Source organism: Plutella xylostella, chromosome 5, assembly GCF_932276165.1.
Source record: "Plutella xylostella chromosome 5, ilPluXylo3.1, whole genome shotgun sequence".
In the NCBI taxonomy this organism is placed as follows: Eukaryota; Metazoa; Arthropoda; class Insecta; order Lepidoptera; family Plutellidae; genus Plutella; species Plutella xylostella.
In genome coordinates this window covers 10,664,318-10,678,460 of record NC_063985.1, presented here as the reverse complement: position 1 = coordinate 10,678,460, position 14,143 = coordinate 10,664,318, and the positions used below count along the sequence as shown (strand labels likewise).

The 14,143-nt window shown below is 36.1% G+C and overlaps 1 protein-coding gene across 8 annotated transcripts in view; it reads right to left on the bottom strand.

Moving 5' to 3' along the window:
• LOC105387428 (low-density lipoprotein receptor) overlaps positions 1-14,143 on the bottom strand; it is a 187,210-nt gene that overhangs the window by 164,133 nt on the left and 8,934 nt on the right. For all 8 annotated transcript variants that reach the window (XR_005254238.2, XM_038113151.2, XM_038113146.2 and 5 more), the window contains exon 2: positions 6,455-6,577. Coding sequence is in view for 7 of the 8 variants with exons in the window: in XM_038113151.2 (XP_037969079.2) it covers positions 6,455-6,577 (123 nt within the window). In the remaining variant the exon portion in view is untranslated. The remainder of the gene's footprint in view (positions 1-6,454; positions 6,578-14,143) is intronic.

Below are 14,143 nucleotides of genomic sequence, written 5' to 3'. Positions count from 1 at the left end.
GCACAATACTGCGTTATAAGCCTGATTAGCTTCATCCCACAAAGTATTGGGGCAGTTTGGAGCCGACGCGCTACGTGCCAAGACTGAGAATAAGGAAGTGTAAGATGCTTCCTTTAGCTCAGGTATTCGGGGTAACGCAGTGGTTACAAAGCGATCTTAAGGCCAGGGTAGTAAGAAAAACTTAATTAAAACCATATATTTACGACATGATAAATAAAATGTTTAAAGTAGATAGGTTCTTATATAAAAAATTAAAAATATTATATATAATAGTTTAAAAGGGGCTCCCATACCAGGCTACGCCTCTGCCGTGGGTGGCTGTTGGCAGAAATAGTGAAAATAGACATTATTAAAAGTTCATGCATATTAAAAGAAAATATATATCCATTCAAATTAGAAACTAAAATGGAATTTCACCAAACTCTAAACGTATTTATTCACCTATCAGACTTTAGTCAGTTAGTACTAAATTGAATAACCTAAATAATAACTATTTTGGATAACTACGTTTATCGTTTGGTAACATTTACCTACCCTATGTACCAATGGCTTTATTCTTTAAATATAGCAACTATACATTTTCAGTAAATTCCTGTAGAAAATAACATCGTACCTACTCCTCCCGTAGAACAATTTCTCACTTCGCAATGAACTAATGAGTTTCTTCTACAAATATTCATCCAGACCACTTATCGAGATTGAGTTAAAAATAAACGAGTGAAACAAAAGAAGAGATGAAGACTGGAGACCGCACTAAAATTTAATATCCTGGCAGCGGGAACCCGATATTAATTTTGTTCTTAGACCCACTGTAGGGAATTGGGCAAATACCTAGTCTTTGTTTCAATTCCAATAGGAGTGCTACCGTATAAAAACATATTAAGAATTAATTTGAAAAGAAAGGGTTTTATGAGAAACTGAAAATATTTGGCTTAGCAAGCGTTCAAACTGTCAAAAAATGCAAAGGTGAAAACTATTGAATTTGGTCTTCAGTACCGTAAGAAAAGGTATAAGAAGACTCGAGAGAGTCACGAGCAATGAAAAAGTTCCGGTGACATAGCACCAAATTACTACTAAACGGAAAAGCACTAAGGGTAGGTACTAAATGTGATATTTCCTACTTATCATTACCTAATAAACGATGACCATCTAAACCACTCAAATCGTTCTTCCTCTAATAAAAACAAAGTACGCACTTCACCCTCGCGTACAGGCATTGTCACTAGTCATGCTGCCGTCAAGGTTTCATTATGTCCATTTACACTAACGTCCGTGTTGTCATTAAGAGAAGTGCCCACTTTCCCACTCATTACGACCTTGCCTTTTTCATCTAAGCTGTATTGGAAATGAACATTTCATACACTAAGTTGCTTCGTTCTGAAAAACGGAGCTTTAGCTGGGTCGGTTTAGGGGTGAAATTTGTTTAAAGTTATGGTTTACTTCATGTTACTTAAGCTGACATTGGCGCGAAGGACGGTAAATGGTGCATGAAATTCAAGGCGCTGCTGAAAGCAGGGAATTTGTTATTTTGCGTTAAAGCGTTATTTTTATAGAGATGATATTATGGTTTGCCACCGGCGGTCGTGCATGACACGTAGATAAGCGAGGATAAAGTTTTTGTAGGAAGCCCTGGGGGTCCTTAGCATGGCAAGCACGATAAAACGGAATTTGTCGCGTTTGTTCACACGAAAAAGCGAGTGATACAGGAAGCCGTAACAATACTTTTGTCTCTCACCATGTAACCTCCAAATAATAACACAAAGCCATCCATATTCATAATTTTGGGAAACCCACTAAAAGTTGGAAAGATTTATATTCCGAGAACTGCTGGCTGCTATCTCTCATCGGCGCTATCAAATCTAACCCAACTTGTTTGAGTTATGGGGTCAGATATAAATTTCAATTTATGGGGTTAATCTTAATACAAACTGCTCTGCGAACGAGGGATATTGTTTGATGTTTTATTAACTATTTAACTATAATAATTATTCTTACTAATACAAAAGTGAAAATTGACGGTATCTGTCAAAGAACCGAGAACTGACATCGACAAGAGTCAGAATATTTATTTATGAAATTAATATTTGTGTTGTTTTCTGTTACAAGGTAGGAGTGTACAATCATCTAGTAGGTACTATGCATGGTTACTAAATTACTAAATCATAATTACTAGCAAATACGGGCAATGAAAAGGTTCCACTGAGAAAAACACAAAATGACTCCTAAACGGAACAAGCTAGCTTTATGACGCCTTCTGCAACATTGAAGTACATTTAACGGAGCATCAGGATATTACCAACTAAAATTAATCATTTTTGTTCCAATTTTAAATTAAATGTTGGAAAATATTGGGGTCCTTTGGTGTCTTTTTGTGAGTGGAACTAGGTATTCATTGCCCGTGAGTGTATTGAAATGAAATGAAATGAAAACATTTATTTGCCTATTTGGTTTAGAAATGGGTTCCTGGCTCCCAAACTAGGATACCCTGTGCTATGGGTAGCCAGGCATCCTTCGTATACTCAGATGACGACAACAAGTAGTTAAGAACTATTTAAAATTTATAATTTACGTACATAATAAGTAAATATTTTAGAAAAAAAAAAGATATTCTGTAGATAGTTAGCAAGTAATCGAATACTTATATATAGTTAGTAGTATAGTTATAATAGGACTAGTTAACTGATTGCTATAAAAGTTTATAGCAATCAGTAAACTAGTAGGTTTTACAAATTATATTTATAGTGAGTTACTTATGATTAAGTTTATTAAAATAAACGTAGAATTTTACTTATATTTAATGAAACATAAATAGGTAACACTTACTATTCCTCAAATCAGGAAAGTAGGGCATACTATAATATATGTTCTGGTTCTGTGTATAGTTATGGTGAGATGGATAACCTAATTTCCCGGAGGAAATATACGTGGCAAGTGCTCCCGAAAGGCGATCAATTTGTATCAACATAATATCTAATTATCACGGCTGCTCTCGACCTAATTACCTGCGCTGTAGATAATAATTTCGCATAAAACCTCTGTACCTCCTGCGGGTTGACTGGCAGAAAATGCTTTTAGCATTAAGTCCACTCTTTGTACTTTTATTTGTAATATTTGTACAATAAAGAGTTAAAATAAATAAATAAATAAAACCTTAGATAAACAATATGTACGAACAATATGGAGTGTCAGCGCAAAAGAAACGTCTCGTTTTCAAATTTAGTAACTCCCGACCACTGAGCTCTTATTTTGAATTGGTCCAGTTTGAAGATTTGTGAACTTATTCATTGGTAAGTAGGTATAATGATCTTCATTAAGTTCAACCAAAAACGGTTTAACAATTTAAAAAAATGCGGAGTTTTTTGCCTTATTTTCTTATGTGACACACATCTTGTTCTGTCTGACATCTTATTCGTATAATGTAAATCTAAACATAAAACTTCTGCAGGGCGGGATCATCGGGGCTCGACTCGTGCTTCGGACGGCACGTTAAGCCGTGGGTCCCGGTTGCTGCTTCGGCAGCAGTCGTTAAGCCTAGTCAAAGGCCTTCGGGCGGCTTGAAAACATCTGACAGTCGGGTTGCCCACTTACCCGACAACTCTCTCAGCACAAGCTTGCTTGTGTTGGGGTCCACCAACCCGCACTTGGCCAGCGTGGTGGACTAGGCCTAAACCCTTCCTTCATTGGAAGGAGACCCGTGCCCCAGCAGTGGGGACGTAATGGGTCGTGATGATGATGATGAAGATGTCATGTTTGCAGATTTGTATTGTATACATATATTTACTTTAGGTGGTAAAGCAGACTAGAACTACAATTCGTCAATGTCGTTATGGATGTGGAACAATCCTGTCTTATGAATTGTATTTCTTGATGTGTTGTGCTCACAAATATGAAATAGTATTTATGTAACAGAATAAAAACTAGAACAACTATTATAATTATGTAGAATTCGGACTTAGTGCCAATTTCTCCATAGTCGGTTAGATAACCGACAGGGATTGATTTATTAATTATACGTCATCTCCATATAAAATTCATGGCAGATGTCTCCAAAGTCAACCACTACTCCCTGGCTATGCTCTAATCTAACCGACTATGAGGAAATTGGCACTTAAGCTGTATTTTAGTAGGAGTGCGTTTAGTTTTAATTAGCCATTACACTTATAAAACGCTAGGTATTTCTCGACTGTAAATTAAACATCACTCCAAAGCGACACCACAAACAATGCGGCGTGAAGAAACAAAGTCAACAGTGTTCAGCAAACAGTTATAATTCAGACGAAATTGCCTATTTCAGTAGCAATTTAGCGATTTTACTTAATTGCATTTTGTGGCGTTGCGCTCGCGTGTCATTCGAAATGTACGCGTCATTTAATATAACGAATTGTGCTATGGAAGGAAATATTCTATATTGGCGCTCTCTGCTTTGCTTCATAGAGGAGAGTTTATATACTTACGGGCAATGAAAAAGTTCCACTCACAAAATGACGACGCCACACGATCCCAATCCTGAAATCTGAAATCCTGTTATATCCTGATGCTCTGTTTAATGTCGCAGTAGGCGTCATTAATCATCATTTGTTATTCTCAGTGGAAAATTTTCATTGCCCGTGAGTGTATATTACCTTGGTAAAGAGGAAGCATTTAGATCACACGTCACATCCAATTCGTTGTACGTAAAGTTAAGATGAAACCTTGACTTAAAAACTACTAATATAGCACACGATGACTTTATGTGAAATTTACATTGTAAATCTATGGACAAGTCCCAACCGTTTGGAAGCGTGCAAAATTATGTTAAACCATGGAGAATCCAAAGGAGATATTTCTTTCAGTTAAATATAAAAGAGGTAATTTCAGGAAGTGAAGTTATTTCCATATAACACAACCTTGGAACTTCCTGTATATTTCAAAAATAATCATCTAACTCGCGTCGAGTTTTATTTCAGAGTTTATTTGTTTCCTGAAAAGAAGTCACACAAGGTGCCGCTGAAGTTCAGGACTTGGCGACGATAATGAGAACGGATGCGAATTCACACGGTTCAAGTTTACTGTGTAACTAAAAACTTGTATTCGAATTAAGCTAAAAACTTCGTGTTGCGAGAAAGAGTGGTGTGCGCTGACTGTTGCACTAACTATGTTGGTTTTAGTTCGAAAAATTACCTATACCATTTATATCAAATGCAAAAAGTTTATCAAATGAAATAAATACCACTCCCTCCAGTAAAGTCACGTGACAAATAATTTTTCGCGAATTTTCTAAAGCTATAGAAAGAAAGTTGTTCACCTGAACCTTAAGTTACCCCCTACCAACTTACTATACCATTTTTCATCACCCTGTATATCTCAGCGCATGCGCCATAGAACAAGGCTCGTGGCGCCACAGAGGCGCTCAGTCATCTCGCATCAATAGAGAGAAGCCGCGCCAATCAACGCACACATAGCCCTGTCTAATAGATTCATATAGCTATTTACTAGGTATACTTGTTATGACTACTCTTTGATAGCGTTTATACGGACGGGAATTTTCCTATGGAGGTAATTATTTATCTGGATTTTTCAGGTGTTTGGTATTGGGCCCGGAGTTGCTCGAATGTTCAGTTAATTTAAGATGAAATTTTAAAGGTAACTTATCTTTTGATGTTGTAACATAATTAATAATATTTATAGCTACTTTAAACAGATCAAATGAAATGTATCTATACATTTAATTGCCGAATGTATTCTGGAGTCTTCTTCAATAATACTTTTAAATGAAATAGATCTTTTACCTACTGATTTTGGGTCATCAAACGCTATCGTGACAATATTACTTACGAAGATTTCTGGGACTATGACAATAACGTGTAATATACAGATAGATAGATATATAGAATATTCTTTATTTATACACAATGTTGATGTAAAATTAAATATTAGGAAACGTACGCTGATAGGGGGTGACGCAGGGGGTCATTCTAAACAACTTACTTGTTGACGAGCTGTGTGACCAGTTCAATTATTTTTAGAATTCTATGCAAGTAATTTATGTAGGTATTTATCACAAATACCAGTAATTTCAAATAATAAAAATAAACTTTTTTGTCCAAGCCACTTAAGGACGTCGCCTTGTCAATTGGATCGATTGAGTGTGAATAAACACTACTAAACAGACAAGACGCCCTTTTGATGGCTTCCTATCATCAATCTGAATCAAGCATAATTCAAGTGTATTTTGTTTGTAATCGCAAAAAAAATACAAATGCCTCCAACTCAATGCTAACAGTATTATTATGATGTAGTAAGTACCTACCTAATTGTTGTCACAGTAAACATAATAAAAAAATACATAATATATATGACATGGAAACATCATCACATTACAAATTACTTTGTTAGCCGAACAAATTGACGAGTTTCTCGATACTTACTTACACCCGTTGAAAGTAGTTGAAACCTAATAAATTGAGGGACTTACCTTTTTTGCATTCTTCAATGTTCTCGTCGGAGTTGTCGCCACAGTCGTTGTCTCCCTCGCACACCCACGACAGCGGTATGCACTTCCCGTTCGCACACGTGAACTGCTTTATCGAGCACACATCTGTGGAAGAACAGATTTATTTTAGTTTTTGAACTAATTTTCTTCTGCTGCTGTCGCTTAGGTGATAGGTACTTCGTATAGCAACACCCTGTTTCGGCTTAGTATACCCTTTTTGCAACACTCTGTATGTAGATATGTATACTTGTGAAGGTAGGTACACTACTAGACTAGACATAAGCTCGTCTAATCTAAAGCCATAGATACAGTACAGCCCATTTTCTTCTAATTTTTCATCGTTATAATATTTTGCCCCCTAAAAACGATACTGGTGTCTGAGCTAGCTAACTATAAGTTCATCGGTCCACCGAGTCGATAGCAGATATTATAAACGCGAGCAGACAAAAGCTTAAAAACATTACTCAACTGGGTCATTCACAAGACGTCCGAAATTAGGTTATTGAAACATCTCCAAAATCTCAGACAAGCCTATTACCGAAATACAACAGGCGGGCGTATATTTTCATGATCCCAAACGGCCTTTGTAAGTCCATTACGGACCAAGGCGTCGGTTGATACTATCGAACGACTATTTCGACTATCTTTCACGTTCAGATATCGTGATTTACTACAGTAATATTTTCGTGGGACCAGTTCCATTTCACTGCTTGGAACGTGCGCCCATTGCAGTGATTTAAACTCTATCGATACATTGGGTTGGCATTTTAGCAATAAAAATAATTATAACTCTTAAAGTTTTTGCGGATTCAAACGTGGTTTAGATACATATTATTATCTGGGTAAAGCCGATAGAATCAAAATGTATGATTATCCCTTGACTAAAGGTAGGTGACCTCCTGTTTTAGTCACATAACCTCCTAGCCTCCTACTTAGGAGACACTCTAGCATCCTTATTTAGGTATAATTTTATAAAGTTATAGGTTGCTCGTGTCTGTGAGAGGGTGTAGGTGGTTAAGTGTTCAATATGAAAAAAAGTTTGACACCAAAATACACGAGATGGGGCTTGCGTATACGTAGGTGTATCGATCAAATATTTTCCAACTATTCTGTATTTTTCCTGAGAGTCTAGATCAAACCTTTCTATCCTGATGTTAACCTATCGATATCGAATCGATAGCTCTCTAAACAGTGTTTCTTCACGATCCAAGATTCAAAAGTTCCATTTATATGAAATTTGAGTACATAAATAATTTAATAGTTCAACGGTCGCCACACAAGCTGTTGCTCGAAAACAAGCGAATAACAGAAGCCGTAACAAATCTTAACTATTATTTTCATTTGGCCGCACAAAGCTAAATGGTAACATTAAACAAGAATTCGCTGACACCGGGGGCCTCAATCTGTATGCAGATGAGTCAAACGTCGTATTCAATTTCGTCTTTGATATTCTTGAAAGAGACTGGAGAAAATATTAACTTTTAATTAGACACCCTCGTAATTCGTTAAAGGTCGCCATGTGCCTTGAACTGTGAGCAATGATAGCTATTAACAATTGTTTGTAGTAGCTACAGCGTGCGAATTGCTCAGTGGGGGAGTTCGACTGAAAAGGACACTAATTTAATTTAATTACGTGGGAGTAGGGTGCTTGAGTGAAGGGGACTACATTCTATACCATATAGGTACTACATGTACATAGATACTTACACCTATTGGATAGATCTATGCGAGGGAATGTGGTAACGGTTGGCCGAGTTTCAATAGAGAATAAATAATTCGCGTATGCTCTTATTAGGCCTATTGCCAACAAAGTTCTATGTAAACACTTAGGAAATTAAGTTTACTGAAATGAAAAAAATCTTTAGATACCTTCTCACTAGTTTAAAGAACCATTCTACAAGATTGTCTTTTGTTGTATTAATGAGTTTTTATTTGCATTATTTTCTTTTATGATGCAAATAATGGGAATTGTCATTTTAAGCCTTACTACATTTACTGGTATTGATAAATATACAGAATCAAGATATAAATTTATACGTTAAAGCATCATCATCAGAGGCAGGCCGAGACGGAGATGGCGGGACGACCTGGATAAGTTTGATAATAACTGAGCTGAGAGTGCACAGGATCGAAGGGTGTGAAGGAAAAAGGGGAGGCCTTTGCCCAGCAGTGGGAAACTAAATAGGCTAATAAAAAAATAAAAAAATTATCATCAGCAAACATTCTATCAACAAACTAATCAGGTACTGTAATAGCTATTCTTGTATAGGTCATACATTTTAATCAAAAATTAGGGGTGTTAATAAATTACAAGTCTAAATGATTTTTGTATCTGTGTATGTATGTATATGTTTTTTTTATTCATATAGGTATAATATAATGATACCCCGAGTGTTCTTATACCATTTTCCAGAACCAATGATATGGGGGACGTTTTCATGACAATTTGAGTTTGGCAGTTTTAGAGATGTCCGAGAGTAAAATTCTATCGACTTGTACCTATCGATATTTGTACGGTTCAATTTGTATGTGTCACATTAAACACCGACATTGATGATCAGTTCATCTTGCAAACAATCTATCCGAGCCAAATAGTCACAGTCCTGTAATATAATTCTTTTTGTTCTATCAAACAAACTCAAATTAATTACAAACTCACGACATTCCGAGTTTAAAACAGCCTTTCTCGGCATTTTGACAAAAATAACAAACAAAATGACGAAAAACAGACCGAAATTTTCCAACAACAATAGGATAATAAAACCATAAATTAAACTTTACTCAAATTATACGAAGGATATCGATGAACTACATGAAGGTAGATTATTAATAAAATATATAATTATACTATATTAAAAATTTTATTATTCTGAGAGGCAGCATGAGAGAGATATGCACTCTGATTAAAAACATCATAGTTTGTTTTAAAGCTGTTGATGAGAAAGTAAGTAAGAAATACTATATACCCTACCTACTTACTATAATACAATGTAAAAAATTCTAATATTTTATCGATTTCAGAACGTCGACTTTGATGTGTCCCGTCTCTAGTACGTTCCATTTTGCCAAAGTGTGTACTCAAGAAATATATATTATCTGTGGTTGTTGTCAATAAAATGACAGATTTTGCAATAGTATTCATGCGTTAAATGGAAAATTTTAAAGTGTCACCCATTATAAAATGTTTCGCGAATTTTAGAGAAGAAATTCGGGGGTTTTGAACGTTGGTTAGGTTAGTTTATTCTAGATAGTCGTGTCCATCACAAATTCACCAATCATAATTCTCTATGACGCCGGGGCTGATATGACGTGGACGCTGACAACCAATCACAGTGAAGCACCCTCATGCCGTCGCAACATGAGTGGCTGAACCACTTCAGTGGCCTCCGTCTGCCTAAGCACATCATGATTTACGTATTCCATTCAAAACCTCTGAGGAAGTTGAATTTAAATCCCCGTTTTTATCACAATACAGCTACCGTACCACCACCGACACATTAGCAATTTAACAACCCATTAGCCAAGTTGTCGCTTGCCTGTCAAACATCAGTCAGATCCATACAGGTTACGTCAGACTTGACAAGCGAGCGTGACTGCTTAAGGATTGTTGTCCTCACAGTACCTAACCCTATACATACTAACCTTTACTGCTTTATACATCCATAATGCACTTCAATCACCTCACACGGAGCTTCTCAAGTCACCATTGTGTGAACAGTTGAACAACATACGATCGATCAAATTCTGATATAAGCATATCAGAAGTCGCTCGGAGCAAACTAGACTTTATACCAAGGCAATAGAATAGCTTACTTCTGCAGCCCACTTCTGAGACTGGACCTTGAAGAGAAGCACTGAGATCACTGTAATAGACAATACTGGTCTACTGCTAATAGATAACGATTTCAATAAAATAGTAGAATGAGCTTATTAATAAATACGAACACACATGTGATGTGAATGTATAACAGGACATAACAAGGTACTTTATAATAATTAAAATCATCGCTGGACTTATACTCCACTTGGACTTTCACCAACGAGAAAACCTACATAATAAGCACTTTATACCTAACTAATTAATATAAGGAGTTTAAGGAGGAGTGTGCATAGCTGACCGTCAACCTCCGGTAGTCGAGAGAAGGAGAACTGTTTTTTTTTTTTACTATAAGCACAGAATAATAACTAGTTTAAGCTCCATTTTTTTAAGCCTTTGTGCGGCAGCTGGATCGATGTCTTATTTATGTTGAGGTTCCGGGAAACTTCCTAATATTTTAAAGTACCTACTTATCTAGGTTCTTACCTATCTACATATTTGTATGATCAAAGGTTACTGTTCGCATAATGAATAATGATCCATGTGAAGTGAAGGCGTAGCTTAGTAATCCTTAAATATTTTTACTGTTTTAATTATTTAAGTTTTACTGTGAAATACTACAATAGATGTATATTTTTTACAAAAAACAATATTTACAAAATATGTTTGAAACATTTACCTATAGGTACTTAATGTATTATATTCTAGAGGTCAGGGTCCCCCAGAATCCCAGAATATAATACTTCCTTCTTCCTTCCTTGCACCCAAACGCTACATCTCCATCACATTAAATGACTCCAGTAAATAACACCCGCAACCTAATATCATAATCTTCTGCTCTAAATTTTACATTTTTACTCCTTTTTAATTACAATACCCGAACCAACATCGGCTACATTAAAAACCACACCATCGTATCACTTAGCAGTTGTTTGTAAACCCGCAAATCCTTTGCTTAAAGCAAATCATCTATTTTGGATCAAATTAAAAAGGGTCGGTCCATTTGTAAATAAATTGCGTAGCTTTAATATTTTACGTACAGTCCGGGCGGTAAGCGGTAGAGCCACGGAAGGCTGATTTCCCTTGAGCCGGTGGGAGTCAGGCCTTTCGCAGTCATGCTCCTTTCGACGGAAGATTGACTTCTGAACCGAGCATTAGACTTCACCGCCCACAAATGAAGTTTGCAAAACTTGTCAACTCCATTATGCTTTAGATTCGATCGGGGACCGCGCTACCGGAAACCGTTAATTTTTTACCATCTTTTTGTTTTTATTTGTTTACTAGTTTTTCCCGCGACAAAGCTTCGCCTTTTAAATCAAGGAATTTCTAGATTTCTACCGGAAGTAGCCTGTGTAAATCGAGATTGTTAGTACACTACCTACTACATACATACATGATTGGGTGAAATTTCAATTAGAAATGGTCCAGCTATATTCTTATGATAAAGTAACAAATAACCATCCATCCATACTTACAAACATTCAATTAAATTTATTATTAGAAGGATTTATAAGAAGTCTTTCCCATGGAATTAGAAGCATTATTGATCTGAGGCATTAGTTATAATATTCCGAAAAGGATAGGTACCATGAAAATGCTATATTTTTTTTATGCCTTGTCAACATCTGAACCAATTCTGTGGACGTCTTTGAGACCTTAGAGGAATTATTATTTTTGCTAATAAAACCAAATTGTTTGTTTAGGATTACGTGTACCAAGGCACGTTGCTTTGACTGAAGTTGCCAGTAGCGAAGAGACAGAATTTGATATGAACTTTGAAAGTTACAAACATTCCAGAACTGAAATAACAATGATAAGTTGTGCTCACAGAACGCACTAACTTCACGAATATTAAACAAAGTTGCTCGTTCCAAGGATCAGTAAGCATCCCACTATCCTACTTATATTATAAACGTGAAAGCATGTAATTATAAATGAACAGGTAGTACACGCACGGGCAATGAAAAGGTTCCAATGAGAAAAACACCATATTACTCCTAAACGGAAAAGGGTAGCTTTATAACACCTTCTGCAACATTGAAGTACATTTAACAGAGCATCAGGATATTACCAACTAAAACAATAATATTTTGTTCAAATTTTAAATTAAATGTTTGAAAAAATTGGGGTCCTTTGGTGTCGGTGTTTTATGAGTGGAACTATTTCATTGCCCGTGAGTGTATATGTTTTTAACTTATTCACGGGTAAACTTATTTTTTTCAGCTAACATCCTGGATTAAAACCCCTAGAATACCATTTAAGGCTAAACGTCAACCGATTGGTATCGTACGTATCGCTACAAACGGATTTTCACAAATGTATGGAGAAGCGGCGTCAACAATGCCGATAAAAAGGACGCACTTTTGTGAATTTTTATGTACTCATACAAGGAATACTGAATGCGATGCGTCCGTTGTGTACGATGCCAAAAGGTGGACGGGACGCTTACCTTTATTATGACTTCCAATGCATTGATCTACCCGTTTCTCATTTGCTCCGTCAGTGTTACCAGCATAAACATATGTGCAGCGATTATAAGATGCGAAACCTCCGTTTACGTAGCGTATCGTCAACTGTCACTGTCAAAATGTAAGGCAAATTTGTTAGTTCCAAAAGTGACATTTGTTTTTTCCATAGTTAGGCGGAATTTCACCAAACGCTAAACGTATTTAGTAGCCTAAAAGCATTAGTCTGTCAGTTAGTACAAAATGTATTTAACATTTGATTTCAATACTATTTTATATACGTTTAGCGTTTGGTAAAAGTGGCCCTTAGTGTAGTTTCGAAAATAGTATCGAATCCTGTGATCGCACCTCAGAGCCGCGAGCACAGAATTCGATACTATTTTCGAATCTACACAAACATATGGAAAAAACAATTGCTACTTTTGGAACTAACAAATTTTCCTTACATTTTGACAGTGACATTTGATGATACGCAACGTAAACGGAGGTTTCGAATCCCGTGCTCGCGGCTCAGAACACTACACGATATAGTGATCGCCTGCCAGGGGAGCGTTATTAGCTCTTCCCGGCGTTCGTCCCCGAGGAAACACGACACAACTCACCGAGCCGGCGCACATGATAATGAACCCTATTATCCATGTCATAATTAGCTTTATGGCCTGCGGATATAGCGTACACTTGTGTGCAGGTGTAAGCGACAAGTGCATAATAAGGGCCCATAATGGAACGGAGGTAAGCGGGTTGTAACAAAGGAAGAACTACCTACCTATAGTTTTATTTTCATTGATTAGTTATGTTACGTTTTTATACTATTATTATTATGTACTTAATGTATTTAAAAAATACAATTTTATGTACTTAATCTCTAAACTAATGGCAATCTGCTCAAAAAATGCAAAGGTAATATTATTTTTATGTCGTACAGTTATAAAAAAAAACAATTGCCGTTTTATTGTTGTTACTTATCTGCATAATGTTGTTAATGATAATGTGCCTTTAAATAACCATTAATTCTTTTCACGTTCACCGACCACTTTCAATAAATCCGTTAAAATCTGTAGAGATGTAATGTTATCGATGCTACAATAAATCGGAATATTTGAATTTATTGTATACAATTACTATATCATCTGTGATACAAACAGTATTTTTAATATTATTATGATTTCTAATCCCTAGATATAAGAGTACACAGTCCTTATTTTATTGCTATATGCTTAGTAATTCATTCAAATTGAAAACCAAATTGAGGAGAACCCATTTCCCAAGATATGGTACTGATTAACTGATTGCGTCTCCTAAAGCGTCTACTTCTGTTGAAGTCTTCTAAAACGTCTACAGCCCAGTCTCCTGGGGGGGTCACTCTATATGACATAAAACAAAGTTTCG